Genomic DNA, 20,961 nt, shown 5'->3' with positions numbered 1-20,961 from the left:
GCCATGAAATGAAAAGACACTCCTTGGAAGGAAAGTTATGACCAACCTAGATAGCATATTCAAAAGCAGAGACATTACTTTGTGAACAAAGGTCCGTCTAGTCAAGGCTATGGTTTTTCCTGTGGTCATGTATGGATGTGAGAGTTGGACGGTGAAGAAAGCTGAGCACTGAAGAATTGATGCTTTTGAACTGTGGTGTTGGAGAAGACTCTTGAGAGTCCCTTGGACTGCAAGAAGATCCAACCAGTCCATCCTAAAGATCAGTCCTGGTTGTTCATTGGAAGGACTGACGCTGAAGCTGAAACTCCAATACTTTGGCCACTTTGTGTGAAGAGGTGACTCACTGGGAAAGACCCTAATGCTGGGAAGGATTGGAGGCAGGAGGAGAAGGGGACAACAGAGGATGAGATGGCTGGATGGCATCACCGACTTGATGGACACGGGTTTGGGTGGACTCTAGGAGTTGGTGATGGACAGGGAGGCCTGGCATGCTGTGATTCATGGGGTCACAATAAGTCGGACATGCCTGAGCAACTGAACAGAACTGAACTGAAGCCTGGCTTGGAGAATTTTGAGCATTACTTTGCTGGCATGTGAGATGAGTACAATTGTGCGGTAGTCTGAACATTCTTTGGCATTGCCTTTCTTTGGCTTGGAATGAAAACTCACCTAATAACTACCTTATTATTATTTGGTCTCCTTTGACTGTTGTCCTTTGTTTCTATGTGTTCTCATTTCTCTGATTAAACTTCTTTGACCAAAGTTTTCCACAAGCAAAAGGCAGGACATGGGGGTGGGGCGGGGGGAAGGGCCATAGGGCCCTGCTCCATTTTAAAAGGACAAAGACAGCTGCAGAGTCAAGAATAAAAATACTTGGAAAAAGAATCCTAACTTGGTGGAAATAATATAGCATTCACTCTAATAGTCAAAAAAATGGTTGTGGAGAATAGAGGTTTTTTTTTTTTTTTTCTTTTTCACAACTAGACATCAATTAATAGTAAACAAAACCCTTAAATGACTGGAAAGTTACGTCAGTTCCCAGACCATTAAATCTTGAGTTATGGTTTGATGCACAGTTAAAACAGAGAAAAATAATTGCCAAAATATTTATTATTATTATTTTTTACACAGTCCAATTATTTTAACATGTCTCCAAGGTAGTATCAGTAGGGCTCAAAGGATTGTGGGCTGACAGGGCTTGTCAAAGGGCCTCTAGGGACTTGCCCTTCTGTCCACAAAACTTCCCTTTTCCCCACCCCCAAATGCTCTGTGATCTCTTGTTGGCTCTAGAGCAAGACAGATGTTTACAGGATCCTGAGCAGGTCCCTTTTCAGCTAAAATTAACAAAGGCAGTAATATTCTCAAGCTCATCCAACACTGGGGGAAAGGAACTGAATGCTACAGACTACAGCAGACATGGTTTTAAAGTTTGAGCTCTGGAGTTGTTTGAGAAACACCTTGCTTTTGCTTCATGATATTTTAAGTATTTATGGAGTTAAATGTAAAAGAAATCTAATTCCAAGTCTTATAGATATTTCTTCCAATTACGGGCTGAATTCAGTGACTTTCTGGAGAAGCCATTCCTCCTGCACTATTCAGGGGTTTTTGGAAAAATTCAGTCCCCTTGCAGAATCTGTGCTAATTATGCCACAAAAAGTGGGATGCTATTTGGAGAGAAATATTAGCATAATTTAGGCCCAGAAAGAAATATCAACTTGAACATAAAAAATATCTGAGCTCTCTACAAGATGGGTCAATAAAAAAGCTGACCCATTCTTTTGAATCTCAAATGGACATACTATCTTTGTTACTTCTGAAAGCAATGAATGAACGTGTTCCCCAAACAAAATTCCTTAAACAAATTAAATGGCTTTTATGGTTTTTAAAAATGCACACCACATCTGCACCAAAGAGCAAAGACATCCTAAAGAACTATTTAAGAAAGAATAAAAGGCAGAAGTACAAAGCACATGAAAAAGTACAGATTAAGATTTTGTAAAAAAGAGTTATTCTAACACCAGAGTTTTCCCACAACCAGAGTCATTTGGTACTCAGTGATTCTCATTTTCCTTTGCTCGAAGCTTCGGCAGGTGTCGGGATTTGGCAGCATCTCTTTAAGGGCGGTACTGGGATCTCTGCTCTTGGATGTACTCGTAGAGCGGACTGGAGCGCACTGGGGCACTGGCAAACTGCCGCTTGCCAGCCTCCAGGACCTGCCGGCGGCCCTTGTCTTCCTCCCACACTTGGCGGCGGCTCTGCTGCACGTCGCGCTCTTGGCGAAGCCTCTGCTCCTCCTGCTGCTGGCGGCGGAGCTGTTCTTCTTCCCGGAATTTCCTCTCCTGCTCCTGGCGGCGTCTCTGCTCTTCTTGCCTCAATTCTTGTTCCTGACGACGCCTCTTCTCCTCCCTAGCAAACTGCTCCTCCGCCCGGTACTGCTGGTCTAGCTGCTGCCGGCGCCTCAGCTCTTCCGGCTCCTCGCGGTGCAGCTGCTCTTCTTGCTCGAGGAACTTCCTGTCCTGCTCCTGGACGCGGCGCTTCTCTTCCTCTCGCTCGCGCTGGAGGCTCTGCTCTTCCTCGAGGAACTTCCTGTCTCTCTGCCTCTGACGTCGCTGTTCTTCCTCTTGCTCGGCGCGCCTCAGTTGTTCCTCCTGGGAGAAGACCCCCTCAAGTTCCTGACGGCGCAGCTGCTGTTCTTCCCTTTCTCTGAGGAGCTGTTCTTCTTGGAACTTTCTGTCGCGCTCCTGGCGGCGCAGTTCTTCTCTCTGCTGCAGGAGTTGTTCTTCCTCACGGAACTTTCTGTCGCGCTCCTGGCGAAGTTGTGGCTCGCGCTCCTGGCGGCGCAGTCCTTCTCTTTGCTGCAGGAGCTGTTCTTCCTCACGGAACTTTCTGTCGCGCTCCTGGCGGCGCAGCTGTTCTTCCCTTTCTTGCAGGAGCTGTTCCTCCTCACGGAACTTTCTGTCGCGCTCCTGGCGGCGCAGCTGTTCTTCCCGTTCTTGCAGGAGCTGTTCCTCCTCACGGAACTTTCTGTCGCGTTCCCGGCGAAATTGTGGCTCGCGCTCCTGGCGGCGCAGTTCTTCTCTTTGCTGCAGGAGCTGTTCTTCCTCACGGAACTTTCTGTCGCGCTCCTGGCGGCGCAGCTGTTCTTCCCTTTCTTGCAGGAGCTGTTCCTCCTCACGGAACTTTCTGTCGCGCTCCTGGCGGCGCAGCTGTTCTTCCCGTTCTTGCAGGAGCTGTTCCTCCTCACGGAACTTTCTGTCGCGTTCCCGGCGAAATTGTGGCTCGCGCTCCTGGCGGCGCAGTTCTTCTCTTTGCTGCAGGAGCTGTTCTTCCTCACGGAACTTTCTGTCGCGCTCCTGGCGGCGCAGCTGTTCTTCCCTTTCTTGCAGGAGCTGTTCCTCCTCACGGAACTTTCTGTCGCGCTCCTGGCGGCGCAGCTTTTCCTTTTCTTGCAGGAGCTGTTCCTCCTCACGGAACTTTCTGTCGCGTTCCTGGCGGCGCAACTGTTGTTCCCTTTCCTGCAGGAGCTTTTCCTCCTCATGGAACTTTCTGTCGCGTTCCTGGCGAAGTTGTGGCTCGCGCTCCTGGCGGCGCAGTTCTCTTTCCTGCAGGAGCTGTTCCTCCTCACGGAACTTTCTGTCGCGCTCCTGGCGGCGCAGTTCTTCTCTTTCCTGCAGGAGCTGTTCCTCCTCACGGAACTTCCTGTCGCGCTCCTGGCGGCGCAGCTCTTCTTCCCGTTCTTGCAGGAGGTGTTCGCGTTCCTGACGGCGCAGTTCTTTTCTTTCCTGCAGGAGCTGTTCCTCCTCACGGAACTTTCTGTCGCGTTCCTGGCGGCGCAGCTGTTCTTCCCTTTCTCTCAGGAGCTGTTCTTCGCGGAATTTTCTGTTTCGTTCTTGGCGTAGCTGTTGCTCGCGTTCCAGGAGGCGCAGCTGCTGTTCCTCTTCGCGGAACTTTCTGTCGCGTTCCTGGCGGCGCAGCTGTTCTTCCCTTTCCTGCAGGAGATGCTCTTCCTCACGGAATTTTCTGTCTCGTTCCTGGCGGCTCAGTTGTTCTTCCTCGCGGAATTTTCTATCTCGCTCCTGGCGTAGCTGTTGCTCGCCTTCCAGGCGGCGGAACTTTCTGTCTTCTTCCAGATAGCGTATTTTCTCCTCTCTTTCCCCTTTCAGCAGCTGTTCTTCCTCTCGGAATTTCCTATCTCGCCTTTCGGTTTCCTTTTGCTGCTCTCGCTCCAGCAGTTGTTCAGCTGGGAATTGCCTGTCACGCTTTTGCCGGCTCCTCCTCTCTTGTTCGCGTTCTCTTTTCTCTTCTTGTTCATCCTGCAGGGGGCGCCGATCCTGCTGGAATTGACTCTCCTGCACCCGGGAATCATCCAGTTGCCAGCTCTTTTCTTTGTTCTCTCGGTGTTTGGCGTAAACCCTGTTATTACGAACTTCATTTTGGTGCTGATCCTCATCCCGGAATTGCCTCTTCCTGTCCAGGCGCTGCAGCTCCTCCTCCTCTAGCTGTCTCTCGAGCTCCTGGCGCCTCCTCTTCTCACATTCCTCTCTCTGCAGCTGCTGCTCCTCTCTGTGCAGTCGCTCTTCCTCCCGCAGCAGCTCCTCTTCCCGATATTGTCTTTCCCGCTCTTGGCGCCTCTTCTCTCTCTGCAGCTGCTCCTCTTCCCGCTGCAGCTCCACCTTCTCTAGATACTGTCTCTCGCGCCCCTGAAGCCTCTTCTCGCGTTCCTCTCTCAGCAGCTGCTTCTCTCTCAGCAGTCGGTCTTCCTCCCGCTGCAGCTCCTCCTCCTCGAGATACTTCCTCTCGAGCACCTGGCGCCTCTTCTCGCGTTCCTCTCTCTGCAGCTGCTCCTTCTCTCTCTGCAGTCGCTCTTCCTGCCGCTGCAGCTCCTCCTTCTCGAGATACTGCCTGTCACGCTCCTGGCGCCTCTTCTCGTGTTCCTCTCTCTGCAGCTGCTCCTCTTCCTGCAGCTCCACTTTCTCTAGATACTGCCTCTCGCGCTCCTGGCGCCTCTTCTCGAGTTCCTCCCTCAGCAGCTGCTCCTTCTCTCTCTGCAATCGCTCTTCCTGCCGCTGCAGCTCCTCCTTCTCGAGGTACTGCCTCTCGCGCTCCTGGCGCCTCTTCTCTCGTTCCTCTCTCTGCAGCTGCTCCTCCTCCTGCAGCTCCACTTTCTCTAGATACTGCTTCTTGGGCTCCTGGTGCCTCTTCTCGCGTTTCTCTCTCTGAAGCTGCTCCTCTCTCTGCACCTGCTCCTCCTCCTGCTTTAGTCGCTCTTCCTCCCTCTGCAGCTCCACTTCCCGATACTGCCTTTCTCGCTCCTGGCGCCTCTTCTCCCGCTGCAGCTGCTCCTCTTCAAGCCGCAGCTGCCCTTCCTCCCTCACCTGCTCCCGTTGAGCTGGCTTGGCGTACAGTGTGTAGCGGCGTCTCTGGCTTTCCTCCTCTAGTTGCCACTTCCAGTTTTGGTCGTAGCGCTGCTCTTCCTTGCGTCGTTGCCTCTCCTGGTCTTCTTGAAGGCTCTGCACCTCCTCGCGGATCTGCTGCTCCTGCTGTCTCTCGAGCAGCTCCTGCTCCTTGCGCCGCAGCTCCTGCTCCCGCCTCTCCTGTTCCAAGAGCCGCTCCTCGCGCCCGCGCCTCTGCTTTTGCAGTTGCTGCTCTTCCTCCAGACGCTCCCTCTGGAGCTCCTGAGTCTCCCGCCTTTGGAGCTGCACTTCTTCCTGGCGCTCCCGCAGCTCTCCTCTTTGCCGCTGTTGCTGTTCCACCTGGAGGCGCTGTCGTTCCCGTTGCTCCTGCCTCTCGAAACTTTGCTCTCGGCTCAGAAGCTCCTCTGGCTCCCGACCCTTGGGCCTTTGCTGCAGCTCTTCCTCCTCACCACACTCTTCTTGTTTTCTCCTTTGCAGCCTCTGCTCACGTCTTACTTGCTGCTCCCTCAGCTCCTCTTCCTCAGCGAGCTCCTCCAGTTCCTGCCTCTTCAGCCTGCGTTCTTCTAGTTGTCTGTTTTGGGGCTCGAATCTCCTTTGGTCTTCCCTCCTGCGATCTTGTAACGGGTTTCCCTTTCCCTCACACTTGGCTTCCTTCTCATTTAGCCCCGAGGCCTGGCCGAGAGCATAATAACAAGCTGCAGCCACTTTGAAAACGATCGCGAGGAATTCATGGAAATCGATGAGCCCGTCACGGTCGCGATCCTGAAGTTCCAGGACCAGGTCTACCGTTTCTGGGTCGTGTGGTCTCTGAAAAAGAAATCAAAACTTTTACAATGTACTATTTACAGGTAGTAAACTTCCACACACACACTGCATATTTTATAATATGTTGGTACTCAAAAGACATTAAGAACAATTAGAGAAACACTCAGTTGTATGGAGTCTTGTCTGCATGTAAAACGTGAACAACCTAATTTTAAAGCATACATTCATTGGAAATTTTTGCGTCTTATAATTTAATACTGATCAAAAGAATACAAGTTATAGCTGGATAAATAAGAATGAATTCATCCTCAAGAGAGAAAGCAGTGGAAATGTATGAAGATTTGCAGCAGCCATTTATGTCTGAAATAGCCAGTATGCTGATTTGATTTTTATCCCATGTTTGAAAACAGAACAAAACATTTGCAGAAATGCCATTTTACTAGAGAAGAGCCTGATTAAATAAGTAACTAATTAATTACCTTCAGACTCAGACATGAATGGGGAATATGGTGTAGAACTGTCATGGCTATAAATGAATATAAAGTCACCATTCCTTGCTCTGGTCTTTCCTGAGAAGAAATTTCATAGCTCTAAATCAGTAGAGAAATTTCCTTTTCTTGTTATTTCTTACCCGAAGGATATCTCCAAATTCCCTCTCAAGGAGATTCTTCAGGTCTTTCTTGCTTAGTGTTGTCCCATCACAATCATGTGAGGCATATTGATTGAAAATTTTAGTGATATTAAAGATGCTTCTCAGAAGTGGAGACATTTTTTTCTTCCTTCAAATTCAAGTAAACCTAGAACAATAAAATTGGATTCAGAATAAAACTCTGTTTCTGATCTTGGGGAGGCTTTCTCCACAGTTTCAGGCAGATCCCTAAATAATTTGACTTTACCAAAGTATTTTCAACTGGGACTTTCAAAGCATTTTAAAATCTTTGAATATGGCTCAGTTGGTAAAGAATCTGCCTGCAACACAGGAGACCCTGGTTCGATCCCTGGGTGGGGAAGATCCCCTGGAGAAGGAAATGGCAACCCATTCCAGTACTCTTGCCTGGAGAGTTACAAGGAAAAGGAGCCAGTCAGGCCACAGTTCATGGGATCACAAGGCTTTGGACACGACTGACTGACATTCACTTTCATGTAGTGCTTATAAAAGGGAAGAGATTCTGAAAAATTTCAAGCCAGGCACGCATCTCAGGCTATCCTGTAGTTAGCTTTTGATTTTCTACCCAGTTTGTATTATCCATATCCTTTCTCTTTCTTCCTATTCCCTAGTGTTTTTCAAATCAGACTGAAGATTGTAGATATTTAGATTTGATAGGTTGCTACTCAAGAATTTTCCTCTAAGACTGAGCAAAGCGGCTACGTGAAAACCAAAAAGTGAAGGATCTTAAAATGGATAAGTAAACCTAATTGTAGCAGCAAAACTGGAACAATAAAAAGGGGATGTGGATTAGTTCCTAACTGTATATAGTCCTTTAGAGATCTAGAAGTATAATTTGTAAGTCACCAGCTCTTAAGTACTACTTCCTAGTCAAAGGTGGTATTGTAATATTTAGATATATCAATGCAGAAAACAAAGTTCATATTATTAGCCTTAATTCTTATGTATTACAAGTATTCAATCATTGTAAGTTTCTGTTAGGTGCTTTCTGATTGGCTGCCAGATTTGGTGAGTCAGACTGAACCTGGAAAGCTGGCTTCTTTAGTTGCTTCTCAACTTCAATACCTCAGGTACCATAACCACATGAGCATAGTCCATATTGGGTAGAAGCAATATAAAGAAGAGAACTGAGGGCTGGCAAACTTTTTTTAGGAAGATGAGCCACATCAGTCATATATGACCATCCTCCAACCCCTAATGTCCAAACAAACTTATAGAGTTAAGTGCTCCATAGAAAGATGGCATGGAGTTAGTAGGAATTAGGTATATCTGTCGGAGAAGGCAATGGCACCCCACTCCAGTACTCTTGCCTGGAAAATCCCATGGACGGAGGAGCCTGGTAGGCTGCAGTCCATGGGGTCGCTAAGAGTCAGGCACAACTGAGCGACTTCACTTTCACTTTTCACTTTCATGCATTGGAGAAGGAAATGGCAACCCACTCCAGTGTTCTTGCCTGGAGAATCCCAGGGATGGGGGAGCCTAGTGGGCTGCTGTCTATGGGGTCGCACAGAGTCGGACACGACTAAAGTGACTTAGCAGCAGTAGGAGCAGGTATATCTGTAAGATACTGATGCTAACTGTCACATAGACCCTCCTTAACCCCCCCCCAACATCTACAACAGCTGGAAAATGAAGAATCATACAGAAGAACATGATCCCACCGAATGGGACTTACCCACTTCACCAGAGGAAGAGGTCAAGTGCTCGCTGACACTGCTGGCAGGTGTACTGAACAGCTGGGAGCTGGGCCTTTTATAGAGGTTTTAATTGTGCCCTGAAGAACAACTTAGAAAGGAGACACCCACTCTGTGGGATGGCCTGATTCATTTCTAACCAAGCCCAGCTCCACCTTTGTCTCCACGAATGACTTGTTTATCTTGCTGTTTGCTCACGTAGCTCTTTGGCACGAGGTTCACAGACCTTTCTTCCTGACAGAGTACTGGCTCCACCTAACATGAAAGGATAGAATATTTGGCAGAATCTCTATTTTTCCTTAATTGTTAAAATTAAATAAATTCATGTTCAGAATCTTAGTTAATTGCAATTTCATTACAAAGTAGTGACCTGTAAACCATTTACTTTATAAAAGATATAAATTCTAGGCTGAGGTTAAACAGAAATTTTGGCATAAACTAATGAGACCCAGATGATTTCTTTCCGGGATATGACAGTCCATGGGGAACTGCCTGAGGCCATTCCAGGTCAACAAGAGTTTGTAAGGAACTAGTTTTAATTTCTTCTCTAAAAATGCTGGTGGGAAAACATTTACATCTATATTCTTTAGTCTTATGATTTTCCTACAGATTGGAGATCATGTCCTTAGTAAATAATTTTTAAGGGTACTTAAAAATATGTTTTCATCAAATTGTTCATAAGAGAACTTTAAATCTGTGAAATGTTATTATTAGTGATATTCTATCTAAATGAAATTTGCTCATTTCTGTTCTCATTAGCATATTGATGCCCCTGGAGGAAAAGAGCTGGTGTAATGCATTATTGTAGATATAGTCATCTTGTTCAGCCCCAGTTACTGATGATTATGACACCTAAACACTTAAGTCTGGCTCTCGTGGAAGCACATTAAGGTAATCAGTCATTCTGACCCATTATGTTTGTCAGGGGTTTCTCAACTCTGGTGATCATTTGCAAATATCAGCATTGTTTTATTGTAAGAACCTGAATTTTATCCCTGGTTGACTCTCACCCTTACATTTCAGACAGTATGAAACTTTGGTTTGTAATAGGTTTATGGAGACTATTAAATGATTCAGTGGTTTTTGGCATTTCTCTCTCTTCCTTTGTCCAACAGAGGCAAGTATAGGTTTTTTGAATTTTGATGAGACTTTGTAGGATCCTCCAATGGGATATGAAGATTTGGGACCTGAGTCCTGATGGCTGTATTTTAATGTTCAAGTTGGTCTGAATGATAGTGATCTTGAATTCAATTCATCCCTTCCCTTGTTGCTATCCTGGAAGTGGGGTGAAGAGGAAAGTGGAATTGATTGGCAATGGGAAGACAGTTGTAAGCCTGGTTCAATTTTTCATCCTTAAGGACTTCAGCATCAATGTCTGTGATCTAAAGGTTCTCTTAGAACTGTCACCAGTTCTTGGACTCAGCAAACTTGCTGTAACAGCTCCTTAGTGAAGAATGAAGATATCTCTTTTTGACTTCTATTTAGGGTTTTATAGAGTTCTCTTCGGAGAAGGCAGTGGCACCCCACTCCAGTACTCTTGCCTGGGAAATCCCATGGATGGAGGAGCCTGATAGGCTACAGTCCATGGGGCCGCTAAGAGTTGGACACGACTGAGCGACTTCACTTTCACTTTTCACTTTCATGCATTGGAGAAGGAAATGGCAACCCACTCCAGTGTTCTTGCCTGGAGAATCCCAGGGACAGAGGAGCCTGGTGGGCTTCCATCTGTGGGGTCGCACAGAGTCGGACACGACTGACGTGACTTAGCAGCAGCAGCAGCAGAGTTCTCTTAATCTTTGAATTCTAAGATGGAATCATCATGAGCACTATATACACTGTAACCACAAACCATCACAGAACCTCTGTATCTCACAGAGGGTAATAGCCCTTTTTATGGGTGTCTTTCAAGGAGTTCCCTTGACAAACCTTGCCTTATGTCTGATTCTGTTTTTATCTGCTTGTGTGATCTGTTACGGGACCTCAGCCCAGGTGGTGGGATGCATTTGTATGATTTCATTACACTTCTATAGTCAATACACTCAAAAAAGGACTGGACATTTATTAGGTTCTAAGAGAATAAAGGGAAAATATTAATCATCTAGTGGATCTTTCCTGTAGCTCAGACGGTAAAGAATCTGCTTGCAATGCAAGAGACCTGGGTTTGATCCACTCCAGTATTCTTGCCTGGAGAATCACATAGACAGAGGAGCCTGGTGGGCTATCTTCTGTGGGGTTGCAAAGAGTCGGACATGACTGAGCAACTCACACATCAATCATCTAAAATAGTTGAACAAGAAGAAACAAATATAGAAGCAAACCCAAAAGGAAGATGCTTCTGAACATCCTTGAGAAAGTTGTTGCAATTGTATTCACAGTAACAGAAAAAACTCTTCACCACTCTGAATGAATCTAAATCTTAAATTCAGTGGTGGCTCTCTTCAGTTCAGTTCAGTCACTCAGTCCGACTCTTTTCGACCCCATGGACCATAGCCTTCCAGGCTCCTCTGTCCATGGGATTCTCCAGGAAAGCATACTGGAGTGGATTGCCATTCCCTTCTCAGTTCAGTGGCTCTCTTACCTACTTTGTTTAAAGTCAGTACAATGTGAGAGAAAATATTTAAAAACCTGAACACACCTAAGAGAACTAGCCTCTCTTCCTTGCTGTTCTCAGTCCATTATCAGAAACACTGTAAACAGGTTCAAATGCTAAATTGTAAAATCAAATTTGATATTCTAATGAAGTGATCCTCATTGTTATATAATGTTCTTGTATTTAAGAGTGTCATTAGTTTACAATATTATTTTAAAAGGACCTCCTGACATAATGCTTAGATAGGAAATGATTTTCTTTGCTTTCTCATTCCTTAAAAGGTTGGTAAATGTCAGAGAATGTAGAAAATTATCAATTCCTAACTTATTCATTCATTTTATTTTTTTTTAAAGACCAACTTGGAATCCTTGAAATGTGGCAATGTCACTCATTGTGATTCATTAAAAAATTTTTTTTAAATCACCTGAAGATCTCTATATTCTTTGTAGGCAAAAAGTCTCTTTATATTTATTTTATAGACTGGAGACTGAGAGGTCAGAGAATGTCAGTGACTGGCCCAAGAATGATCCAAGTGCCTGTGCTCAGTTCTGCAAAAATGTTCCTTTTTATCAAGGGTTAATGATGGTAAGTTCAGAGCGCAGCTGCAGTGTTGTACTGTTTCTTGGCTTTGAGATTTGAACTCTTTAAGAAGAATTGAAAAGAGATTATAAACTTATATCACTCAGATGCTTTATAATTATTAGATCAATCACGAAGCCTCATCTATGCTAAAATCTTTGGATGTGGAGCTCTGTTGGAGTAACAGACAGAGAACTGAGATGGTCTTAGGTTTTTCCAGAGATAGAGACCACAGAACCCATTTTCTCAACCCAGAAAAAAAGTAGATAATGTATTTGACATTCTGTGGCATTCTAGCAGAACCAGGTTCGGTCTTGGCCTTATTGGAGAAATCACCAAAATGCAAATTTAGGTAAAACAGTGAAAATTCTACTGTCATCCTCAGTCTAATGGGCGTCTCCAAAACCCAGTGTGAGCCATGATGTGGATTCTGGGAAAATATCTAAGTAGGATAATTTTAGATGGCTTTAAAGAAAGTAAGTTTCATTGGTAAGTTCTATAAACATTTCTTCAGTGAAGACTTTTTCTTTAAAATTATATGTTAAACCTTTCAAATTTTCCTGTTGTTTCTTTTTATTCAATGACCTATCCCCTGGAACCCCACCTCTGCCAGTCCAAAACCTAATATATTTTCTTTGAGGCCCCACACAAGTTCCATCTACTCCCAAAACCTTGCTTGACCTTTATACATAATGATCTTACAATTGAAAATTTTTTCCAGAGCATGCTTAGTCAGCATCATATAACCTAGCACTAGTTAATGTGTAATTTCCATACTTTTCTCTAATTTAATGGGTGCTTGTTTTGTCTTCTTCATTAGGTTTTAAGTTCCTTGAAGGCAATGCAGTATCTATTATTTCTTCTAAGTGTTTAGTAAAATCCTGGCTGATATGGAACAGTTTTATTGCATTACAGCAGTTTAAATGGCCAGCAAGTCAGAATGAGATGAGTGGCTTGATTTGAGATGGAGTTCTGGCAGTTGGGGTGGTGGCTTGGGGATGAGGGCATATACCATAATGGGAGTCAGCCCTTCTGGGGCCTCTTTCGAGTTTCGCCACTTACAGGACAGATGACAGAGAAGCATTACTCCACCCCTTTCGGCCTTCCCCCCGTGCCCATCACTTCACCCCCTGTTAAACAAGGAGCTGATATGAATCCCTTCCTCAGAGGGAGAGCTGTGATAATTACAGCTTGTAAAGCATTTTGTGATTCTTAGATATAACAGGGCTAATTATGATCGTTAATAATTCTTAATTTTTATCTTCTTCAAGGTAAATTATCCGTACTTTAATTATACCCCCACCCTGGTGATAATTACACCTCTGAGAGTCAGCAGATGCTTTCATCTTACATCATGCCTTACATGGTGACGGGGCGTGAGTGCCCAGAGAGAGCACTTCCACCTTGGGCCCACTCCTGATGGCACCCAGAGGAGTGGAGGGTTCCTGGCTTTCTTTGTCATCACGCTGGCCATAGATTGCAGAATTGTATCTTTGTCTTAACCAGCAGGACAGAGCTTTGGAATTTGTCAAAAGACATACTGAATGGGAAATACAAACTGAAGGAAGCAGATGTTTTTGATCGGACTGTGGAAACTTTCTGATATCTGTTATAAAAACGTTCACAGCTACCATGTGAAAGAAGGGCCAAAGTTCCTCAAAGGCAGAGATACTATATGACATTCTCTATTCTGGGACTTAGATATGTTTCTGATAGAATGGTAAGTCACTCTTTGGGATGAGATAAGAGGATATAAGTCTAGAGAACTTAAAAAATTATTTTGAGGGAGAGGTTTTGTTTCTGACAGCAAAGCATAACATAAAGGAGATTAGGAGTTGAGGCTTCACACTCAGCAGATGTCTTAGGTCGTGGGACTAAAAGTCATGGCCTCTCAGATGTGGAAAAGAGCACTGTCAGCACAGGCACTGCCAGTCTGGCTTGGAATGTTTTCTCCAGGTGCTGGTGTTCAGTAATCACTGTGTCATGATAAATTTATTGAGTCCTAATCTCGAGTGTTTCAGTGTCCTGAATCACAGCTTATGTCTGACAGAAGGATGGTGATGGAATGGGGATGGAATGGGGTTCAGGTGATGATCAGAATTTTTAGTGGGTTTCATCTGACCCTTCCCTTTCAAAGGGGCTCATGCTTCTCTGAATTCCACCTTCCCCTTCCTCTCCTGCATCCTTTTTTTAGTTGTTTTCCTTTCCTCATTTCTTTGTGTCTTCTCCTTTAAAAAATTCCTTTTCTCCATCCCATACTCAAAACCACTCTGGTAGAGAAATAGGATTGGGTTGAAGGGACTTCGGGAGGGGGGCACAAGGTAAGGTCCTTGTCCCCTTGCTTTAAGTGAGAATCTGAGTGAGTTCATAACATTAGTGGAGGAACAGAAGTCAGGCTGTATGTGCATTTCTCTGTTCTTCCTGCAGTAGCCTCTTTAGATTCACAAGCATTTACTGAGTGCTTCCTATATAATAGCATCCCTAATTCTATGCCAGGCATGGTGCAAGACACTTCCTCCCAGAAGGTACTCCAACCCTACCCCGATGGAGTGGGACATATTGTGATATGAAAGGTTTAATTCCAAAGATGAGGTAGTATTTGCTTGTATTTGCAGCTACTGTATGCTAAAAATTTTTCTCCAAAGGACATACAAAAAAATAATAACAGTGGTTACCTGTAGGGAGAGAGGTGGGGAAGTGTCTTTTTACTGTGTATTTTCTTATACATTTTGATATTTGAGCATGTGAATGTGTTATCTATTTAAAATATAAATACATTAAAAAGAAAAACAAAAGTTTAATTCCGATAGAAAAGAGATGAAACAAAGAGAAGATAAAAAGCAGAATAATATCAGAGATTTAAAAATTTATTCTAAGATAAACAAGAGCAGACATAGGAGAACTCCTAGGAGTCAATGTTTCTAGAAACAAGACTATATTTTCTTTACTCATTTTATGTTGTACCTGATAGAATGCATGCATGCTTATTGCTCAGTCATGTCTGACTGTTTGTGACCCCACAGACTGTAGCCCACCAGGCTCTTCTATCCATGGGGTTCTCCAGGCAAGTATACTGGAGTGGGTAGCCATTCCCTTCCCCAGGGAATCTTCCTGACCCAGGGATCAAACCTGGGCCTTCTGCCTTGCAGGTGGATTCTTTATCGTCTAAAGAATCTCCGGATTCTTTAAGCCACCAGGGAAGGTCACCTGACAGAATATTCAGAGATTTTTTTTAAGTGCAGTGAAACTAAATGAAGTTTTAAAGCCTTAGAACTCACTAAAGTGATTGTACATAAGCTTTTTAGCTATTCTGTCAAATGTAATTAGAAATTTTCAAGTATTTTTTCTTTGAGGCTTTTCCTTATCTGCAGATGGAGAGTGGATGCTGCTTCTCTGCGTGACTGACTAAGCTCCATCTACCCCTGGGCTCAGCTGACTTGCTGTCAGCTTTCAGCTGAGGGTTCTTCAATAAAGTCTCATCTATAACCACATTGTTTGAGAGCATTTCCCAAATTACAAGAAAAGTGCTTCTGGCAGCACAACTTGGGTCTTTGAATTGAGTCACTTCCTCTATCAATTCAGTTGCTCAGTTGCGTCCGACTCTTTGTGACCTCATGGACTGCAGCATACCAAGCTTCCCTGTCCATCACCAACTCCCGGAACTTGCTCAAACTCATGTCCATTAAGTTGGTGATACCATCCAACCGTCTCATCCTCTGTTGTTCCCTTCTCCTCTTGTCCTCCATCCTTCCCAGCATCAGGGTCTTTTCCAATGAGTCAGCTCTTCACATCAGGTGGCCAAAGTATTGGAGCTTCAGCTTTAACATCAGTCCTTCCAATGAATATTCAGGACTGATTTCCTTCAAGATGGACTGGTTGGATCTCTGTGCAGTCCAAGGGATTTTCAAGAGTCTTCTCCAACACCACAGTTCCAAAGCATCAATTCTTCTGTGCTCAGCTTTCTTTATAGTCCAACTCTCACATCCATCCATGACTACTGGAAAAACCATAGCTTTGACTAAATGGACTTTTGTTGGCAAAGTAATGTCTCTGCTTTTTAATATGCTGTCTAGGTTGGTCATAGCTTTTCTTCCAAGGAGCAAGTGTCTTTTAATTTCATGGCTGCAGTCACCATCTGCAGTGATCTTCCTCTATAGGTGTTACAGATGTGGAAAGGTTACAACCTCTCATAGGGCACAAGTTAGTTTTTCTGACATTAATATAATCTTCTCTTTCATTGCCAGTATATTTCAATTTTAGATCTTGGGGTCCCTTTTGTACATTCCAGGGTGCATACATTTTTGAATGTCTCTGACTACACGTCCTAGAATAGTGATTGTGATTCAGATACCCCAGCCTGTCCCATGAATATCCACAGTGTCTGTGTGCATGCGTGCTAAGTAGCTTCAGTCAGGTCCAACTCTTTGTGAATATGGACCATAGCTGTCAGACTCCTCTGTCCATGGGATTCTCCAGGCAAGAATACTGGAGTGGGTTGCCATGTGCTCCTCCAAGGGATCTTTTGGAACCTGCGTCACTTATGTTTCCTGCATTGGCAGGTGGGTTCTTTACCACTAATGCCACCTAGAAAGCCCCCCACAGTCTCTTACTATTCAGCTAATCAAAACTTTCACTAAACTTCCTGTTAAATGGAAGGTACTACACTAGGTTAAAGGGAGCATTATAGCACTGGCAAAGGTACCATCCTGGGCATTTAGAGAATATGAAGTAATTGTAAAGTCTGGTTATAATACATAAGCATTCTACAGGTTAAAGAAGGAAGGTACCACTGCTGGCTAAAGAATCAGTTTGAGAGGGGTTCTGGGAGGAGATGGGGCTTATTCAGCATAAGTTGAGTGGGTATCAGGCAGGTCAAGTGGGAGGCATTACAGGCAATGTGAGGAAAGCTGGGGAATAGGAGTGGGCAAAGTATATTTTAAGAAAAGATGGCTGAGCTGTCGACTATCGTGGAGAGTTTCTTACTCTCCACTATGGTGGAGATAAAGGGCTGTGTCTCCTTGGTCCTTTCAAGGAGTGACCTTATAGAGAGACGTTTGTTTTAACCATCCATCCATCAATTCACTGAGGAAAGAGTTGAATATAGTAGGATGTAGTTTCTGTGAACCTACATATCTGTTTTGTATGCTGCTGTATTCCCAGTGCTTTATATAAAGCAAGTACTCAGGAAGTATTTGTTGATTGAAATAGTGAATACTTGAATTGAAATAGTTATACATAAGATGATATAAAAATTCCACGATCAGAAAATAATCCTATAAGAGTCCAGAAGAAGTCACTTTTTGATGGCAGATTAGGAAGAAGAGGGTGGGTAGAAAAGGAGTATGTGAGAGAAGTCTCAATGGACCATTGATAGGAGAAAGGACACAATTTTATTATTTTTTAAACCTTGCTCTGTGTATGGAATAGGTGGCTGGATTGTCAGGACACAAGTGGTGGGAGTAAGGATGAGGAGGGCAAGAGCAGTGACATTAAAATGAAGATCCTAGTTCTTCCTACCTTGGGCTGGGCAGTGATTTCTTTTGAATATTAAAACCAAAGGTTGTGAAAAAGAAATTATTTTTGCCAAGGGACTGGTTTCATATCTATATCTTAAAAAGAATTCCAAGAGTACCACCTGAGTCACTTTGAGCTTCCTCTGCTATTATTATTCAAACGAAGACTTGAACAAGCAGAATTTGCTTCAGTGAGGAAAACTCCCTGGGGCACCAGCCTAGGCAGGCTAAGTGGACTGGTTTTACCCATATGTAGACAATAATTCATGAAGGAAGTCTCATCTTTTTAATCCAAGCATCTGTCATCTTTTAGCCTAATCTTCTGCATTCAGCATCATATAATCAAATCAGTCTAATCAAAATTAAAACAATTTTTAAATTGTAGTCCAGTTGATTTACAATGTTGTGTTAGTTTCAGGTGTACAGCAAAGTGAGTCAGTTTTACATATACATATATTCACTCTCCTTTAGATTTTTTCCCCATGTATGCCATTATAGAGTAAGTGAGGGAAAGTCTCTCAGTCGTGTCTGACTCTTTGTGACCCCATGGACTGTATTGTCTTTGGGATTCTCCAGGCCAGAATACTGGAGTGGGTGGCCTTTTCCTTCTCCAGGGGATCTTCCCAACCCAGGTGCCCTGCATAGCAGGTAGATTCTTTGCCAGCTGAGCCACAAGGGAAAGCCCCATGCCATTATAGAGCTACATGTAAAAGAATGAAATTAGAACACTCCCTAACACCAGACACAAAAATAAACTCAAAATGGGATTAAAAACCTAAATGTAAGGCCTAAATGTAATACTATAACACTTGTAGAGGAAAACATAGGCAGATCACTCTTGGACATAAATCGTAGTAAGATCTTTTTTGATCCACCTCCAAGAGTCATGAAAATAAAAACAGAAGTCTAAATCAAATTTATTAAGCATTGGTCCCGGTGCTGAGAACACAAACATGAAGTAGTGATACCTCTGTCCTACATCTCCAATTCAGTGGGGGGAATTGTAGCGGAGGCAGTGACAGAATGGTGAGAGTCTGTTTTCGTTTTTGTGATCATCACCATCATCACCGTCGCCATCACTGGAAACCATATGTGATAGTAACTGCTGTCTGTTAGTTAGTTCTTAACCAATCCTGTGTAGTAAACATGATTATTTTCATTTTATAGATGGGGAAACTGAGACTTTGAGATGTTAGGCGACTTACCTGAGGTCAAAGAAGTTGGCAAGTGTCAGAGCTGGAATTTGAGTCCCAATTTACCTGGATTCTGTATGGATACCCATACTCTGTACCATCAGTAGTATTCCTTTAGTCCTTTGCTGCCAGTGTGGAGGCTACAGCACTTTGATATGGAAAGTGCCAGTTATAAGATCTCTTTACCATCTCCAACATAGTTCAGCTGACAGTTTGTCCCCTGTGATGTGATTAGGACGAACACATGCTGTACAGTGGGGAAGTCCTCTGCAGTGGGGGGTCAGTTTTCATGCAGGCGGTCTCCTCAGCCATAGTTATACAGAAGTTCATGATCTGTGATAGGAGCCTGGGAAAATCTTGTCTCCAGTGAAACGTGATGCTGATTAGACCAAGATGACTTGGCTTCAGCCATGTTTTTCACTTGCAACCTTGGTATGAAGAAGCCAGACTTGGCCGAGACCAGTTTGTGCAGCTAAAGGAGGCACTGGGGGTGAGAATGTCGTGTTATCAGATACCAGAGCAGTGACTACTACTTGTCATGTGCAGACCTTGCAGACTTCTAGACACAGCTTGATTATAATTATTAAGATTTTATGGGACACTGAATGTATTGCAAAGGATTTTACAGTCTTCTTTTTATGAGGTGTCCCCCATCCAGCCTATTCTGATGAAAGGGCTGCTGTCTCCACTTTTCAGATATAGAAACAGGGCCATGTCGAGGTTAAGTTCTCTGCCAGACATCACTCAGTGACTGAGCTGGGCTTTCAACTTGCTGGTTTGGTCAGATGTGGTCTGCTCCTTTGGGCCAATCTGTTGATGTGGAAACCATGGAAATTTAGAGCTCATGAAATAATACCTTGGGGGTCTGGAAGGTATTGATAGTAGGATATAGTCTTTGAAATGTGGTTTGTCTCCAGTGTGAATTTTGTTTTTCGTGGCCAGAATTTGATGAATCAAAAGTAGAAAAGCTCCAGTCATTCCTATTTGCCTTCTGAGGTTCTCCCTTTTTTAATGTGTTAACTTTTCTTCTGTTCTCTATGAGAAGTTAGTCTTAAATGCATGATTCCAAGTTCCAGGCACTTAGAGAAGGGTCCAGGTGGTAGGTGGTTAAGATCATGCTGATTACAGCCCACATGGAAAGCTCAAGATAGCTGTCTTTTGCTTGGATATGGCATTATGATACCTTTTGATTAGTCAAAGTACTGGTTTCGAGTATTTAGGTACTTAAGGTGCTATCATTACCTAAACTTAGGAACCAGGGGTTAAGCAAATTGCAAGAAGTTATTTATTTATTATTCTTATACAGCAGCACTTCTCAAAGCCTCATGTGTATTGTGAGTTTCCAAAGGAGGACTCCAGTGTAACTGTATCTGAAGCTCATGGGCCGTCAACTCCAATTTTTCCCCTTGACCTATCCTCTTGGTAGTGACATTCCGTAGAATATCCCTGTGGAAACTCGAGTTGAGAGATTCTCCAGCATATTCCATTCAGACAGGCAGCACAACATTCCCTTCCTTCTTTATGTGTCTCTTCATGGGGGTTCATTTTGCCCTGTGGAGTTAAGGGAGGAGAGGAAATACTCCCTTCAGAATTTTCATGGGAAACAGGTGAACTATCTTCCTTAACGCATAAGCCTTCTAGACATGACCTTGTACCCAAGACCAGGAAATGAACCAGACATCTTCTGAACTGAACTTTTCTTTTTGGCCGTGGTCATTATGCCACCTGTAATGTAATAAGAGAGTTTTGATTATAGGTTATATGTTTGGGTGATAGTTACTATAGAGGTCTTGGGAGCATAGATCAAGTAGATTGTATCAAGTAGATATTATGAGCAATATTTTAAAATCATTTATACCAATAATTTTTTAGCATACTAAGAATGGCCTCATTATCTCCACCAAATTTCTCTCCAGAACTGTGCATTTGTATCTTTTTCGTACATAATAGTGTCAGGGTGTAAGAATGTGTTATCTTTGTGCTCATTTGCTTCAGTTGTGTCTGATTCCTTGTGACTCCATGGATCATAGCCTGTCAGACTCCTCTGTCTATGGGATTTTCCCTGCAAGAATACTGGAGGGGGTTGCCATGCACTTCTCCAGGGTATCTTCCCAACCCAGGGATTGAACCCTCATCTCCTGAATCTCCTACATTGCAGGTAGATTCTTTACCCTTGAGCCACTGGGGAAACCCCAGTGTCTTCTTTAGGAAAAGTTAATTTTTAGGTAGATTATGGCTGCTTACATGGTAAATTGGGAGCTGTGGAGAGTCCCTGTTGTGGGCCCAGCTCAGACATTGGTCTTCTCTATGACCTTAGGTGAGTCAAAGTCTCTGGGCCCTGGGTGTCTGTCTATAAAATTAGGATAATGACTCCCACTTCCTCCCTCCTTCCTGGGGATGAGGGTGGTAGACCAAGTGAGATCATAAATGGTGAAGAGCTTTGAACTTACAGAAAAAAAAAACAAACCAAAAAAAAACCAAGAGAATTTTTAAGGACCTTCATGTTCTTTTCCCTCGCTTGACATCTAAATATAGAATCCTGTGTG

General features: G+C 43.9%; 1 protein-coding gene across 1 annotated transcript; it reads right to left on the bottom strand.

Moving 5' to 3' along the window:
- Positions 1-1,092: 1,092 nt before the first annotated feature.
- TCHH (trichohyalin) lies at positions 1,093-8,608 on the bottom strand. Its single transcript, XM_002686034.7, has 3 exons — positions 8,522-8,608; positions 6,811-6,976; positions 1,093-6,221 (listed from the first exon to the last, which is right to left on the bottom strand). Exons 2-3 carry the CDS (start codon positions 6,946-6,948, stop codon positions 2,115-2,117), a joined length of 4,245 nt encoding a protein of 1,414 aa, XP_002686080.3. The 5' UTR covers positions 6,949-6,976; positions 8,522-8,608; the 3' UTR covers positions 1,093-2,114.
- Between the last annotated feature and the right edge of the window lie 12,353 nt (positions 8,609-20,961).

The sequence above is a fragment of the Bos taurus genome, chromosome 3 (assembly GCF_002263795.3).
Source record: "Bos taurus isolate L1 Dominette 01449 registration number 42190680 breed Hereford chromosome 3, ARS-UCD2.0, whole genome shotgun sequence".
Taxonomy (NCBI): Eukaryota; Metazoa; Chordata; class Mammalia; order Artiodactyla; family Bovidae; genus Bos; species Bos taurus.
The sequence above is the reverse complement of the archived record's forward strand: the minus strand, read 5'-3'. Positions and strand labels throughout refer to the sequence as shown.